The sequence below is a fragment of the Peromyscus californicus genome, unplaced genomic scaffold (assembly GCF_007827085.1).
Source record: "Peromyscus californicus insignis strain IS unplaced genomic scaffold, ASM782708v3 Scaffold_13__1_contigs__length_99412109, whole genome shotgun sequence".
NCBI classification, from domain to species: Eukaryota; Metazoa; Chordata; class Mammalia; order Rodentia; family Cricetidae; genus Peromyscus; species Peromyscus californicus.
Genome location: NW_026294424.1, coordinates 98,814,302 through 98,831,985, shown reverse-complemented (window position 1 = coordinate 98,831,985; position 17,684 = coordinate 98,814,302). Strand labels below are relative to the sequence as shown.

General features: G+C 39.0%; 1 protein-coding gene across 1 annotated transcript; it reads right to left on the bottom strand.

Annotated features, from left to right (window-relative positions):
- Window positions 1–3,475: 3,475 nt before the first annotated feature.
- Window positions 3,476–17,609, bottom strand: Dr1 (down-regulator of transcription 1). Its single transcript, XM_052735712.1, has 3 exons — window positions 16,742–17,609; window positions 8,095–8,258; window positions 3,476–5,515 (listed from the first exon to the last, which is right to left on the bottom strand). Exons 1-3 carry the CDS (start codon window positions 16,959–16,961, stop codon window positions 5,369–5,371), a joined length of 531 nt encoding a protein of 176 aa, XP_052591672.1. The 5' UTR covers window positions 16,962–17,609; the 3' UTR covers window positions 3,476–5,368.
- Between the last annotated feature and the right edge of the window lie 75 nt (window positions 17,610–17,684).

Sequence of the window (17,684 nt, the reverse complement as noted above, 5' to 3'; positions counted from 1 at the left end):
AATGTAATAGTCAATTACAAAGTAGTTAAGAACCCATAGTGACCAGATCATGTTTTCTATCTATATGACAGTAAGCTTTAACTGGGATATGGAAAACACATTCTTACAATTTAAAGTTCTTCATTTGTTCTTTTTTTTTTTTCTTTTTTCTTTTTTTAGATTGATGTCACTCTGTAGCCTCGGCTGACTTGCAAGTATGTAGTTCAGGCTAGCCTTGAATTCATTGTGATCTTCCTGCCTCAGTCCTCAGTCTCAGGTAGTATGATTACAAGTTTGAGCCACAATGCCCAGTTGGTCTCTCATTTTAAAGAAAAAAATATTAGCCCAAAGTAGTGGTACACATCTGTAACCTCAGCACTTACAAGGTAGAAGAGAGGAGTAATTTCATCTCTTCTCTTTTCCCAGAGGCGCATGTATCCCAGAGGCGCTTAGAGAGATATTTTGGTGTTGTCACAGTGAAGGGGAGATTAGAAGGGGTGATAGCCTTTAGGTTTAAGGTAAGGATGCTGAAAAATATAACACACAAGAGAGCCTCCCACAAGAATAGCCACCTCCAAATGTTAATGCTGAAGCTGAAAAATCCTGTTTTGGGTTTTATTATTTCTTCATTTATGGTAGAAGTAATCATAAGACCTCATTTTAGCTGAAGAACTCAGATAAGAGCCAGTGCTGACTTTAGCATTTGAAGACCACTTACTCAGCTATAGCTCTTCACCTTAACCACTCTTAAGTCTGTGGGCCAGAGCAAGGTAGAAAGGACAGGGAACTGAACAGGATTTAGAGACAAAAACCTAGAGACAAAGAATCAAAGGAAAAAAGTGTCTTTGCTGTCTGGATTGAACAATTCTTTCTGATGGTCATTTGGGTTGGTTAGGTATCATTTAGAGTCCAATATGAGGAAATAGCTGTGTATTTAAATACTTACAATAAAAAAATTTAAGAAATTAAGTTATATTTTTCTACAACTCAAAATACCATTTGAAAACCTAGTATTTGCTTTTCTTTTGAGAATAACCTAATGACTGATTAATTCTTCTGTACCAGTAAGAACAAATGCCTTAAATAATTTTAAAAATTTTATTACTGTGTATGTGTATGGTATGCACACATACTCTGAGCAGTCAGTTCTCTCCCTCCACCTTCCCACAGATTCCAGGGATTGAACTTAGACGTCAGGCTTTCGAGGCACTTGCTTTTAACCAGCTGAGCTATTTTATCAGCTGCTTTTTCTTTCTTTTTTAAAGATGTGTTCACTTTATTTTTATGTGTATTAATGTTTTGTCTGCATGTATGTATGTGCACCACTGGCATGCCAGGTGCCCAAAAGGTCAGGACATCAGATCCCCTGAACAGTAGTTAATTATGGTTGTGAGATACAATGTGAGTGCTGGGAACAAACTGAGGTTTTCTGCAAAAGCAGTTAGGGCTCTTAAGTGCTGAGCTACCTCTCCAGCTCATTTTTGCTTTTATTTTCCTCTTATATGATGTTAAATTAACAAACTTTATTAACTAACTAACTAAATTAACTAACTTTAGAAGTAGAGTTCATTTATTAATAATTTAGGTGTTCTGAGAAATATTCTCAGGCTGCTAAACTATTATAGGGTAATTAGTCACTAAGGTACACATTAAAATGGTACCTAACTATAAGCACTCTGCAAACTATATGACAATATATATTAAACTGAAATATGTACAAGTTGTGATTCAGCATTTCCATTCCTAGGTACATATTCAATGGAAGTGTATGCATACATTCACCAAAAGACAAGAATGTTCTCCATAGCACTATTTTTTTTTTTTTTTTTTTTGGTTTTTCGAGACAGGGTTTCTCTGTGTAGCTTTGCGCCTTTCCTGGAACTCACTTGGTAGTCCAGGCTGGCCTCGAACTCACAGAGATCCGCCTGGCTCTGCCTCCCGAGTGCTGGGATTAAAGGCGTGCGCCACCACCGCCCGGCATTTTTTTTAATAGTCTAGAAGTAGAAATTCCTCAAATGCCCATTAATGGTAAAAGAACAAATTCTGGAAATATTTCTTTAAAAAATGGATAAATACTATATAGAAATTTAAGAATGAAACAACATACAATATGGGTGAATTTTAACTTTGAGAAGTTGAACAAGGATATCCCAGGTCCTAATCTCTACAACCTTGAATATCATTATATCTGGGAAAAGACTTTGCATATATAATTAAGGATCTTTTTTAATCATTTTGGAATATACAGAGGTAGAGGAAGACCTGACTATAAAAGAGAACAGGTATGGTGACAAAAGCAGGCTTTGGACATGGAAGAAGGGCCATTAGTAAATAAGGAAGTTAGAAGAAGGTGAAAAGGCATCAAAACAAATTCTCCCATCACCTACCTGCAGAAGGAACCAGTCCTGCTGATACCTTGATTTTGAACTAATGAAACTGGGAATTCAGATCTGTAGGATTGTAAGAGAATAAATCTGTTGTTTTAAGTCACTAAGTCCTTGTTACAGATAAAAGGCAACATTCACAAAAAGGAAAGTTAAAAAGAGTGATTATATATGGCTGCATTCACCTCAAAATTTTTTCAAGGCAAAAACAATTTATAGCTCTGAAAAGAGAGGACTGTTAAGAGCCAGGCAGGGTGGTGCATGACCTTAATCCCAGCAGTTTCAAGGCAGATGCAAATTGATGTCTTGTAAGTGCAAGTCCATCCTGGGGTATATAGTGAGATCATGTCTAAAAAGAAAAGAAAAAGAAAGTTGTAGGGCTAGAAAAGTGGCTCTTCAGTTAGGAGCATTGGCTGCTCTCTCAGAGGACCTGGATTTGATTCCCAGCATCCACACGGTGTCTCACAACTTTCTGCAACTTCTGAGAATCCCAACATCCTCTTCCTTGACACCAGACACATGTGGTGCAGACGTACCTGTAGGAAAAACACCCATATACACCGAGAGAGAGAGAGAGAGAGAGAGAGAGAGAGAGAGAGGAGAGGAGAGAGAGAGAAGAGAGGAGACATGAACAAGGACTTTGAAAGATATTCATGATGTCCTATGTTTTTATCTGAGGACTATGTTTAGTTTGCAAAACTTTAATCTGTGCCCTCTCCTGCATATATGATATACATAGTTTTAAAAACAGGTCCCCTTTTGGCTATATGTGATGGGACACACGTACAACACTGGAAAGTTGGAAAATATTTAGTAAATAACTTTCTCAAAAATTAGAGATTTTGTTTTTCTAAGATTAAACCATTCTAATGACTAAAGCAACAAATAATTGTGACTTTTAGATGCTAAAAACAAGGTACTGTTTAATGAACTTTGTTGTGCCCATATCTGGACATTACAAAAAGCAGCAAAACTGTTTTCTGAAATAGCAGTAAACTAATGAGAAAGGGGGTACTACATACCAAATAACCAGTGTCTTCTGTACTTAACATTCTCAAAAGTAGTGAAAATGGTAACAGAAATTGCACTATAATCATTAAATACAAAAACAATTTATAAAACACATCAGAATTTTATTGCTTGAAGAATACAGCATATGAAATCACAAGAACATCAAAATGAAAAGTCACTAGGCTTCAAACATATAATACATTATCAGATGCAGTAAAATATTAATTAACCTGAAGTCTGCATCAGAAAGAAAAAGGTATGGAAAAATATCTAAATTGTTTACTTGAGAAACATACACTTAAAACAAAGTAAAAGAATGTTACAGTACAAATCAGAAAAGCCAACAGTGACTAACTTATTTTTGTAGACTAAACTACCTACCTTTGGTACTTAACCTTCTTGAAAAAAAACGATTCCTTCTATTTTTTCCAAACACTTCATGGGCATATCCATGAAATACCTTGAAATAACTTCAGCATAAAGCATTCAGCAAAATTACTACCCTTTTTACTACCTTTTCTGTTATACTGGGCAAGTATATGTATCTGATAAATGCATAACAATATATCCCTTTTTCTAAAACTGCAAAATATGAATATTAAGAAATCTAATACTTATAAACTTTACTTAGTTCTCCAATTAAAATTAAAATCCTGGCAGTTAGAGTCTCTTCTGGAGCTTGGTGAATACAGAAATTTAAATAACTTGGCAACTGACATAGGAATTTAATGACTTGCTATTACCTTCGGTGGCATTTTTCTGTTTCCAAAATACAAGCAATACACCATTTCTAGAAATACACTGGATCCTTCTCACAAACATTACCACACTTTATTCACTGAAACCAAATTAAAGCTGCTCCCTTTTAATAAGCAAGTTAACACTTCATATAGGGCTGGTCAGTTATGACACTTTTTAATCAAACGCAAAACTTTTAAAGCTATCAATTATGATGATGGGGACAATGATGCCATATCAAAAGTTAGCACTGGACTCTTTAGGCCACCTAGTCAAGAAAATGTAAATGCTATGCCAAAACCAAACAATAAGTAAACTACATGTTAAATAATATTTTTAAAGCCCTCTTTCAGAGCAAACATGTTCATTAGCTTTCATTTATTTCCCCTAGCAAAGGTCTGAATATCCATGAGCCTCAGTTAAACCAGCGGAACCCAAAGCAACTGTTTCACAATCCCACCTATATACTCAAATGACATAAACATGAACTATGCAAGTAATACTATGAACAATTACTGAACTGGAGTGAAATAGTAAGAATCATGACAATCTTCAAGATTAGCCAGTCTATGAAATGGCATAGTGTAGGTCAGGATAAATTATACTATAATAAAACTAGTCTTAACTGCTACACAAAACAGTAACAAAATCAAAAACATAACTCACCAAATTTATACAACTACTAGTGAATTCAATTCCTTCCTAGTTTTTGAATGTCTTAAGTTTTTCTCTCAGCAAGTATATTTATCTGAGCATATATAATTGTTGCCTGCATATATATACTCACTTTAAAAGACAACAAAAATTTAGACACTATATAGAACTGAACTTTTTTCGCCAACCTGATTCAATGTATTCTGCATCATACCATGCCCCATCTCAATATAAAATTCTAATTTTAGTTCAGTTAAAAGGGCAGAGAAAATGCAAATACAGATTAAGAGATCTGTATAAATTTCACTGTATTTTTATAAACCTGAAGTTTTCTGTAATACTGTTTATTGACCAAATAAAGGATTCACACTGCTCTTAGATTCCAGAAACACCATTACAAATTCAAAGTTGATCTTATACTGAACCTTAAATTTACAATAGTTCAAAGAGACAGTTTTACATGTATAGCACAGTAGTTGAAACCTGACAGCAGATGTCTCTAGAATACCAACGGTAAGTCCACCAAGATGCATACACAATTACAGATAAGCATTTCTTTCATTGTTTTCTTATAGAGGAAACAAAAGCCGAGATGGTGAATTTCAGATATCATCATCATCTTCTTCATCTTGAGAAGACCCTGCCTGATTGGATGCGCTCGCTGAGGCTGCAGCAAGCTGGGCTTGCTGGGCAGCTTGCTGCATGTGAAGCCATTCCTGTTGGGCCAATTCTGCTTGTTGCTGTCTAGCCTATGAATTAAACACATACACACAAGCGTACACATTTTGGTTAAGTGTAAATTAAACCAACTAACAAACTTATTTATCAAATGTAGATATTTTCCAAGTACTATGTAATTATGACATATCAAGAAAACAAGAACTCTTAATATTTTTAGTTCAACTAAAGAAATTGAAAAGGTTAATAGAGGGACTGGAGATGGCTCAGCATTTAAAAGCACTGGCTGCTTTTCCAGAGGATCTGGTTTTGATTCTTAGCACCCACATAGCAGATCACAACTATCTGTTAACTCCAGTTCCATGGGATCCAACATCCTCTTCTGGCCTCTGCAATGTACACATGTGATGTACAGACTTAAAAAGGTTTATAGAGCCAGGTGGTGATGGTGGTAGCACATATCTTTGGTCCTAGCACTTGGGAGGCAGAGGCAGCAAATCTGAGTTCAAGGCCAGCCTGGTCTACAAAATGAGTTCCAGGACAGCCAGGGCTACAAAAACAAACAAACAAAAGGTTGATGGGGGGGGGGGGGGGGGGGCGCGGGGGAGGGGCGGGAATCACATTAGTTGCTCTTTGGCTCTTTTTGCTGTTTTTCTTTCTTGTCCCTTCAATTATAATTTTCTTATAAACATAATTTGTGGCTTAAAAGGTCTCCTGTACAGTTAGGAAAAAATACCATAGTGAATGCAACAGCTACCCTGATATTTTCTTCTGAGTTCCTATTATAATTCATGCTTCAAAAGAAACCTAGAACATAAAATGTTTCTCAAATGTATGGTATACTTTTTACATTTTCATTGTCTTTCTTTATTTAAACAAGAAAAAAAGATTGTTAACCAAACATAAAACTGCTAACAGCAAAAGAACTGAAAAAGCAAAGAACACTAAGACACTAAGAGACGCTAGCTACAAGCAGCAGTCACCAATCTAATCCGGGAACAAAAGAAGAGGAAAGAACATTTAAAACTTATGTCTGGAGGAACAATCAAGTAGAACTGAACTCAGATCTCCAAAGAACAGGTATATCTGCTAAAGCATGAAAGCATGGAGACCTCACCTGTGGGGACCTACACCCAAGAAGGGTACAGGTTCAGGCTGGTTCTGTAACGAAGAAAATGCATATTGGATTCAGTTCCGACTACAAGACAAACTGGGTGTGGTGGCACACACTTCTAATCCCAGCACTGGAAGACAGAGGCAGCCTAGGCTACAAGTGAAATCCTGTCTCAAACGACCTAATACATAAATAACTGTTCCTGGATTGGTCAAAGGAACTGGAAGAGGAAAGAAAAGAAGCAAGGCCTATTTGCTTACACTAGCCTCTATTGGTAGTAGAATCCAATGAGGATTTCAGATAGCAAAGCAGATGTACTTTGTAAATCTGTACACAGTACAAGGATTTCCCCATATATAGTTTCATTTTTTATGATTTCTGTTACCTGGAATCAACCAAATATTAAATGGAAAAGTCCAGAAATAAGCAAGCAAGTACCTTTACCTGCTGAGCCATCTCGCTAACCCATGTTACATAATCCTCATAGATTCTTATGAGGATTAAATGAATATATACAAATTGCTTGGTAATATCATTAACCAATGTTTAGAACTCAATAAATATTGGAAAATGTTTTTCTTATTAGTTTATTTTTTAAGATTTATTTTATTATTTTAATTATGTATGTGTCTGTAGGGGATATGTGCATATGAGTACTGGTGCCCTCAAAGGCCAAAGGTGTTGGATCTCCTTGGAGCCTCCCAACGTGAGTGCTGGGAACTGAACTCAGAAAGAGTAGTATGCATTCTTTTTTTTAAAATTTATTTATTTTTATGTCTATAATGCTCCATCTGCATGTACATGTGCATGCAAGAAGAGAGCATCAGATCCTATTATAGATGGCTATGAGCCACCACGTGATTGCTGGGAATTGAACTCAGGATCTCTGGAAGAGCTGCCAGTGATCTTAACCACTGCCATCTCTTCAGCCCCAAGTAGTATGCATTCTTAACCAGAACTCTTTCTAGCCCTTCTTATTAAACAGCACTGTATCTTGTGCCTAATAATGTTTAAGGTTCAAATACAATGACATTTGGTGGTACAATTCCTATTATCTTGGTACTTGGGGGACTGAGGCAGGAAGACTATAAATTCAAAACCAGCTTGGGCTATAGATCAATACCTTGCTACACAGAAAATGTTAATCAGATTTTCCTTGTATTCCACTCATAATAAAATCTGGTAGCAGCCAGGTGGTGGTGGCACATGCCTTTAACCCCAGCCACTCAGGAGGCAGAGGCAGGTGAATTTCTAAATTCAAGGCCAGCCTGGTCTACAGGGCGAGTTCCAGGACAGCTGGGCTACACAGAGAAACCTTGTCTCAAAAAAGAAAGAAAGAATGAATGAAAGAAAGAAAACTGGTTATTGCAATCATTTACATGAACCAGAGTCAAATTGGCCAAGTTCTAAACATCAGACTCTGTAATAAGCAATGAGCTAGAGAAAGAATACTCTAGGTATTGATTTATAAAGTGATTTTCAAAAAACCCTTGATTTTGGTAAATTTCCAATGAAATAATTTAAAACATTACTTACCTTTGCAAATAATTCCTGTTGCTGTCTCAGTAATTCTTCTTCAGGAATGCCAAGGTTTTCCAAGCGAGAACTGGCCTTTCTTCTTTTTAGTGCTACTGTCTTGCATTCTTGTAAGACTTCTTTTACTTCACTGATGTACGAGCCAAAGCCCAAACTTTCTAGTGCTACAGAAATGGAAGTATGAAAGATGAAAAAATATAGCTTTCCCTCACTTATGTAACATCTGTTTTTGTGTTAGTTTCCTCTTGGGAGACAGTTATTTAGCAACTATCTGGGTGGCCAAGACAAATACTTTTATCAACCATTATTCTTTAAGTTTTATTTTTGTTTTTAATATATGTGTGTGTCTGTGCGCGCGCATGTGCGCGCTAGAGAGAGAGAGAGAGAGAGAGAGAGAGAGAGAGAGAGAGAGAGAGAGAGATTTGTACACGAGTGTAGTGCCCACAGAGGCCAGAGATGAAGGTATAGCATTCCCTAGGAGATGGAGTTAAAGGTAGCTGTGAAGCACCTAATGGATGTGTAGGAATACAGGTCCTTCTGCAAGAACACCACCACGCTCTTTACCTCTGAGCAATCTCTCCAGCCCCATACTCATCTACTTCCTTAATATTTGACTAGAGACTAGTTAAAACTAATGGAACATTTCAAGACAGTCTTTATGTTTCCCTCTTTTAAAATTTCTTACAAGAACGTATGTGGTTTGAGTAAGAAAAATATCTTTCCTATGCCACTCATAGTAAATCAAGCACCATTAAGTCTGTCCGTTTCTTAAAGAATACAAAAAAGGGTGGGGGGGGGGCTGGAGAGATGGTTCAGTGGTTAAGAGCACTGGCTGTTCTTCTGGAGGTCCTGAGTTCAATTCCCAGCAACCACATGATGGCTCACAACCATCTGTAATGAGATCTGGCGCCCTCTTCTGGCTTGCAGGCATATATGCAGGCAGAATACTGCACATATAATAAATAAATCTTTTTTTTAAAAAAGAAAGAATACAAAAAAGGGAAACATTTGTAATTTACTGGTTAATGGCATAGTTTGCCCCACTACAAAAAAGTAGGCTAGGAACACATACTACGTTACAGAAAGACAGGGTGAAAGAGTAAGTTTTTCTTTCCTCCAGTGTACCAACAGAGAGTGGTAATACACACTTGTCCCTGGGTTGGGGATTTAGCTCAGTGGTAGAGCGCTTGCCTAGCAAGCGCAAGACCCTGGGTTCGGTCCTCAGCTCTGGAGAAAAAAAAGAAAAAACCACACTTGTCCCAATACTCAGGAGGCTAAAGTAGGCATCTCAGCTATTGAGATTCAAGAAGAAAAAAATATATACAGCTCCCTTTAAAGTACACAAATCAGCTTTTCCCAGCAGTGATAACCTCCCTACAAGAACATGCTTCTGGCAAAGGATCTTCTTTATTCCTCTCTAGAAGACAAGAGGAAATAAAAGGAAAAAAAAAAAAAAAAGAAAAGAAAAGAAAAAAAAAAGTGCACCTGGTGCAGAGCCCCAATTCCTACTGCAAAGATGTGAAATTCCCAGAATGCTATAAAATCCCGTTTTTTACCCATGCATAAATAGTAGTATTTCTTCAGTACTGGCTGCTCCGCTGTCCTCTCTGTCAGCCTATAGGCAGTAAAGGATGACAGAAGGATGCTACTTCAGGAAGCAGCAGCACTAAAAGCACCTGAATTAGTAAGGAATCATCCCAACAAACACATTTTGGATTAAAAACAACAACACACAAATCAGCAATCTCTAGTTTCTTATTTGTGGGAGGGAAGAATGTGACATTTTTCACTTAAAATACAGCAAGACAGTGTAAGTCAAAATATTCTTGCCTCACTGGCCTGGCATGAAGACCCCTGACAATCATGTCATCCATGGTACAGCACTCCCAAAAAACTAGGAAATACTTCAGGACCAACTATCATTTATTTCTATAATCTAACCAGTTTCTACCACAATGCTAAATGCTTAGCAATATTCAGTAAGCAAGTGTGAAACAGTAGAAGGAAAACAAAAACCTTGGGCTGTGGATGTAGTACACTTGCCTAACATGCATGAGGCCCTAGATTCAATCTTTAGCAGCATTTCCAAAAAAAGATCATTTTTAGAAAAATAATAAATAAAAAATAATAATAAAAGGGATGGTGGTATACACCTTTAATCCCATCCCTCAGGAAGCAGAGGCTGAGGCAGATAGAGGCAGGCAGATCTGTGAGTTCCAGGCAAGCCAGGGCTATACAGTGAGACTCTGTCTCCAAAAAGAGAAAGAGGGAGGGAGGGAGGGAGGGAGACAGGGAGAGAAGGAGAGAGAGAGGGAGAGAGAGAGAGAGAGAGAGGAGAGAGAGACAGAGACAGAGAGAGACAGAGAATGGGGGGGGGAGAGAAAAAAAGAAAAATAATAAAATCCAGAAAAGAAAAAATCCTACTGTAAAAAACAAATAGTTTATAGTGCGAATTTCAAATATTGGTATTATTTAGGCAACACAGCATGTACCATTCTTATTCTATGTTACAATTTCTCTGCAATCACTGTTTCCCTGATTCCCAAATTCACATTCACTTTCCAAAATACATTGACATTTAGGCTTTAGAGCAAAGCTACTCAAAGTATGGTCCAAGGACTTCTACCAGAGGTTGTGGTTATAATAGTTGTTGCTTGTAACAGTTAAGAGTGGAAATTCTGGAGGCTGGAGAGATGGCTCAGCAGTTAAGAACACTGACCGTCCTTCCAAAAGACCTAGGTTCAATTCCCAGCACCCACATGGTGGTTCACAACCATCTGTAACTCCAGTCCTAGAGGACCCAATACCCTCCTTTGTGGGTACTGCACATGCATTGTGCACAGTCATACTGGCAAGAAAAATATCCATACGCATAAAAATAAATAAATACTTTAAAAAATAGAGTTTCAAAGTAAGCATTTAAGAATCTTTAACAACAATAAGAGTATTTTATACCTGTTTGATCTAAAACAAAAATTGAAGGTTTAATTTATGAATTTTTAAATTTTGTATTCAGTGATTTATTTTAATGTATTTACTATTTAATGTATTTATGGACTGATATTAAAAAGAAAATACCCCTCCAATGCAAACAACTTGAAACTCATTGGCAGAATATCCTCAGTAACTTTATCTAACTTTGACTACTTTCAGTTACTTTTCTTATAATGTAGCACAGGTTAAAAATGCAAAAGAATGATATAATTAAAATTTTTTATTTGAGCTCTGTAAATGACATCATTTTGTAAAGTTAAACAATAATAGATTTTGGTTTTATTTTTATTTTCTTTTGGTTTTTCGAGACAGGGTTTCTCTGTGTAACAGCCCTGGCTGTCCTGGAACTCGCTTTGTTGACCAGACTGGCCTTGAACTCCCAGAGATCTACCTGCTTTTGCCTCCCGAGTGCTACGGATTAAAGGCTTGCATCACCACATCCAGCTTGTTTTGTTTTGTTTTTTTGAGACAGTTTCACACTCTATCCCAGGCTAGCCTGGTACTACTATGTAGCTCAAGCTGGCCACAAACTCAAAACAATTCTCCTAAATGCTAAGATAAAAGGCCTCCACATTAGCTTTATTGTAGCATATTTTATAAAATTCTTAAACCCTATCTGATTTTCAATACTTGTGAATTATATCTATAATCAAGTGTTGTTTGTCATCCCATAAGGCAAGAGAACATATTAGAACTCATTTAGGAATATGTGTTCACAAAAACCAGTAATGAAATAAAAGACTATCGACAATAGATAAAAACTTTCTATTTATGTATCTGTGATTTTTAATGCCAAGTCTACTTAAAACAACAACAACAAAAAAAGATTTAACTAAATTATGGTACTTTATGTATTTATATATTTATTTGGTAATAAAATTATTTCAATTCTTATCTGAAGGGCCCCAGCATACTTGCTTAGCCTAACGCCATTTTTGAGCAAGGCCTGAAAAGTAACTAAAGGTCAGAAAAACAACTTGTACCCTGGATAAGAGCCAAGTCAGCAGGCGTGTCGAGCTCGGGGAAAAACCACGAGCTGTCCTGAGTTTGAACCTGGCCTCATACGAATCGTCCAATCAGAACCCTGTAAACTATGCTTCCTGCTTCTGTACCCGCCCTTCCGCTGCCCAACCCTATAAAAACCCTCCACTCCAGCCCGTCGCGCCAGTCTCTTCAGCCTCTGGAGGGACTGTATCGCCCCGGGTACCCGTGTTCCTGAATAAAGCCTCTTGCTGTTTGCATCTGACTTGTGGTCTCGGTGTGATCTCTGGGCGAGGGTCTCTCCAGAGGGAAGACTCCAGACGGGGGTCTTTCATATCCACACTTTACAAAAGTGCCTCAGAATGTTTAATTTGCTCTAGTAAGATAAAGCTAGGTAGCAACAAGGTGAAATGGCCTGAAGTGAGGTGTAGTTAATTAACTTTATTACTACAAACCCAAACTTCACCATGAAAACCTTTTTAATATGTATATTAACAAAAAACGGGCTGGAGAGATGGCTCAGTGGTTAAGAGCACTGGTTGTTCTTCTAGAGGACCCAAGGTTCAATTCCCAGCACCCACACGGCAGCTCACAACTGTCTGTTACTCCAGTTTCAGGTGATCTGACACCCTCATACAGACAGACCTGCAGGCAAAACACCAATACACATAAAATAAAAATAAACAAATTTCTCAATATATATAATTATACATATATATATATGTATATATATATGCAGAGAGAAAGTTAAAAAACCCCACAAAATTGTATATTATTATCCCATACATATATATCTTCTGTTCCTAAATAATCAATGCTGACAGAAAAACTTTTTTTTTGAAACCAGGTCTTACTAGGTGGCTGGCTTAGGACTTACCTACTTCTGCATCTCACAGAAAAGCAATCTGAAAAGGTTGTATCTACCATAATTTTACCAGCTTCTCAGAGTTCCTCAGTAAGGATATACTTCAAACACCTAAAACATGTACCTTTAAAAAAAAGAAAAATTTCTCTGCTGTGCAGTGGTGCACTCCTTTAATCCCAGTGCTAGGGAGGCAGAGGCATGCTCATCTGAGTTCAAGGCCAGCCCAGTCTATACTGAGAAATCCTGGCTCAAGAAAACAAACAAAAAAACCCTTAAAGCAATTACATATGAAATTACAAATGTATAAAATTTACACTAATTGGAGCAAAACAATAGATATTCTTATATACTTTTTTTTTTTTTTTTTTTTTTTTTTTGAGATAGGGCTTCTTTGTGTAGTCCTGGCTGGCCTAGGACTCTGTAGATCAGGCTGACTTCACAGTGATCTGCCTGCCTCAAGATGTAAACCACCACCATCTGGTTGCTTTGGTGTTTTACCTGCATGTATGTCTGTGTCACAGTGTCAGGGTGTGGGGTTCCCTAGAACTAGAGTTACAGACAGTTGTAAGCCACCACGTGGGTGCTGGGAACTGAACCCAGGTCTTCTGGAAGAGCAAGTCAGCGCTCTTAACCGCTGAGCCATCTCTCCAGCCCCTCTTACATACTTAATGGCAACATTACAGGAAAAAGGTACATTTATGAGTGCCAACAGGTCAATTCACAGTTTTTAACATCAGTAGATTGCCATCATCACAGAAAACAGTCTTTCACTGTAACTTTCTGAGTCATGCATTGAACTAAGTTAGCATATTCCAAAAGTGAACTATTTAGCACATTGCTTGCTACAGCTGCATTTTTATTCAATCATCATGTCAATCAGAACTCTAAATATATCCTAGAAAAAAAAAATGACCCTTCCCCCAAGACAATGTGTTATTAGATTTTTGAAACAATCATCACTTTTGTGGTACAAACAAATATTTAAGGCAGATCCTACTGAAATCCTCTACAGTTTTCATTAAAGTGCTGACGCTTGACAAAAGTGGTTTTTCTTTTCCTTTAAGAAGAGTCAAAGGGAATTTTAGCTTTTTTTTTGTTTTTCGAGACAGGATTTCTCTGTGTAGCTTTGCGCCTTTCCTGGAACTCACTTGGTAGCCCAGGCTGGCCTCGAACTCAGAGATCCGCCTGGCTCTGCCTCCCGAGTGCTGGGATTAAAGGCGTCCGCCACCACCGCCCGGCGAATTTTAGCTATTTGTTAGGAAATCTTCTCAAAGACTTAGGACAACAGTCAAATACACAACGTAAAAATAAAAACAGACAACCTGGCTTCCATTTTTCTTAATACTCAGCAAACCAAACCAATAGGAAAAAAAAACCAAAAAAACAGAGTCAAGAACCAAGTAGATGTCTAGGAATACAGCTCTGTCGTACAAGCTTGCCTAGCACATAGAAGGCCCTAAGTTTAACACACACACACACACACACACACACACACACACACACACACAAAAAAAAAAAAAAAAGAACCAAACAAACAGCAGGGAATGGGGATTACAGAATGCCCATAATCCCAGCATTCAAGAGACTGAGGGAAGAGGACCAGGCTGGGCTACACAGGAAGATCCTGTTAGCATCCTGCTTCTCCTAACCCTGAAAAACAACAACAACAAAAAAAACAAATGGTGCTTTATTCTTAGGGGTTGTAGACTATGTATTGAAATAGCAGAGCACTTTTGCATGTAACATAATTATACACACACACACACACACACACTCTGTATGTGTGTGTGTGTGTGTGTGTGTGTGTGTGTGTGTGTGTGTGTGTGTGAGATATATATATATACCATGGCTCCACTCTCTGCTGGGATTGACTTCTGGCATGCTAAATACTCAGCCTTAAGAGACACCCTTAGTACAGCAGGGTGTACTTTAAAACTACCTTCAGCACAGGATAAAAGCTCAAAAATGAATCACTTGATCTTTTTGACAATCCTGACAGTGGAAAATGGATATGGCCAATCTGAACAGATGTGTTCTCCATTTGCCCTTAACAGAAAAGTAAAAAAAATTTCTTTTTTTTGGTTTTTCGAGACCGGGTTTCTCTGTGTAGCTTTGGAGCCTGTCCTGGAACTCACTCTGTAGCCCAGGCTGGCCTCAAACTCACAAGAGATCCACTTGCCTCTGGCTCCCGAGTGCTGAGATTAAAGGCGTGCACCACCCCGGCTGAAAAGTAAAATTTTAAAAGTTAAATTATAAAAAGGCAATCATACATGGTATGATTAAATGTGTTTAACTTCAAAAATAATCAAGAAATTGTTTTAATTTCACTAGATTATTACAAAATAGAAGTTATTGCCTCAAACTGAATGCAACTTTCTCTTAAGAGTTCATGAAAAGCCACAGAAAGCATTTCTCCCAAAATTGCCAAAAGTACTTTTGTCTCCCTTCCCTGCAACCATCAAGTCTCCCAAATTCCTACTGCAAATCTTTTCCAAGATAAGGAAGAAATTGTTGAAACTTTTAGAAGTGCTTTTTAATAAAACCTTAAATATACATACACATCCTAATGGGAAAAGCACAGGGAAATGAGAGAGTACTTGCTAGCATGTGTCAGGACCTAGGTTCAGGCAAGGCCCAGTACTTGTGGGGTGGGGGGTGTTGGCGTCACCTTTGGCATAACTTGTACAAGCTTTTAAACATTTTCAAAGAACAAAACAATAAAAGTTGGAGTCAAAAAGAAAATGTGGCACTTGGCTTTTTCTTACAGGAGTGCTTTGGGAACCTCGTGATGATTGTTTTAGCACTTTAACTTTTTTTTTTTTTGGTTTTTCAAGACAGGGTTTCTCCGTGTTGCTTTGCGCCTTTCCTGGATCTCACTCTGTAGACCAGGCTGGCCTCGAACTCACAAAGATCCGCCTGCCTCTGCCTCCCGAGTGCTGGGATTAAAGGCGTGCACCACCACCGCCCGGCACTTTACCATTTTTTAAAAGCAAAAATAGACTCCCTTTTTGGAAAGTAATAAACTTTACAACATGGACACACTCATGTTAATAATACTTTTTTTTTTTTTTAATTCAGTGCTGGTAATCAAACCCAGGACCTATGCATGCTAGGTAAATGATGCACCACTGAACTACATCCACAGCCCAAAAGTTTTTTTCTATTCGTGTGTTCAAAATTAATCTTTTCCTCTACACTGGTAAAAAGGGTCAGGTGAGGATGAGGTACTCTCTGACTCAACTCATGCTTGAAGTTCTGTCTAAAATTTAACTTTCCAAGAGAGAACTTTTAGGTTACTTTCTCGGGTGGCAATTCTTGTTGCTTTAAGACCTGACTGCAAACCATACTAGTTGAGGATGTTTGTTGAGCCTAATGTTTGCTTTCCTTATTTGCATTAGCCGGATGAAAAATGAAAAATGTCCAAAGAATGCTACATAGGTATTTTCTTAAGGTACGAACTGTCTCCTATGCCTTTGTGACTTTTTCTTTCTTTTTTATAATTTACTTATTTTTATTCTGTGTGCATTGGTGTTTTGCCTGTATGGACGTCTGTGTGAGGGTGTCAGATCTTGGAGTTACAGACAGTTGTGAGCTGCCTTGTGGGTGCTGGGAAGTGAACCCAGGTCCTCTGGAAGAACAGCCAGTGCTCTTAACCAGAGCCATCTCTCCAGCCCCTTTGTGACTTTTTCATTAGCACTACTTAGTAGTGAAATGGAATAAGGGCTCTGTGACACTAAGTGGTTATGATATTAGTAAGACTGTTCCCCCGGACTTTCATTTAAGCAAAGTCCCACACAAATGACTTACCTTGTATGACATGCTCTGGTGAAATTGTCTTCTTTTCCGACTTGTTGCAAATCTCATTGGCTTCAGAAGATATAAGGTGAATGAATTCAGTGCAGCAGTTCACTACCAGCTCTCGGGCATCGTTGGCCACCCGGACGTTAGGGAGAGTCTCTTTGATCATCTTATTTATAGCAGCTCTGGGAATAGTGAGATCATCATCGTTGCCAGACGAGGAAGCCATCGTACCTTCCTGTCTTTCAAGCCCCAACTTTTAAACTCTCGACTCTGGTCCACCACCACTCCACGGAGATTTCTCAAAAGGCTGCCCTCGGACAGGGATGACCGGGTCGGGGAAGCTCAGAACTAAGAGGGTGTAGAAACGAGGAAGGAGCGGGTTCGAGGGCCAAGAATACCCACTGTGTGGGAAATTCTAGTGCGAGTCTGAAGGGAAGGTCAGGGTGCTGAGGGCTCTGGGGACACCACTCCCACGGCTGGACGTCCGAGGGGCTGGAGAAGCTCCCTCGTACCGCCTCAGACGGACTGTCGCTGTCGTCTAACCGGACCTAAACGGCTCGCAAGACCCAGCAGTCCCCGCCCGGCCGCAGTACCGGGCGGACACCCAGCAGGCCCGGCTCTACAGAGCCGGAGCCCCCGCGGCCGCCGCCACCAGCAGCGGTTGCCGCCGCCTCGGCCAAACCATCCTTCGGGCACCCGCGCCGCCGCCTCACAACATGTCTGCCGAGGCCGCGCGGGACGCACGCCGGCTGCCTGGGAACGGAAGCGGACGGGGCCGAAAACAGCCGGAGCGCGCGGCGGGACCGCGGCCGCCTGAGCAAGAGCAGGCTGCGGAAGCTGGAGCGGCGCTAACGGTGGTCTCGCCACAGGCCGGGAAGGAGGTTTGCCGCAAACTGATCCCAACACGCTTTGCGCCACCGGAAGTCTCACTCCCCAGGTTCCACCCTCC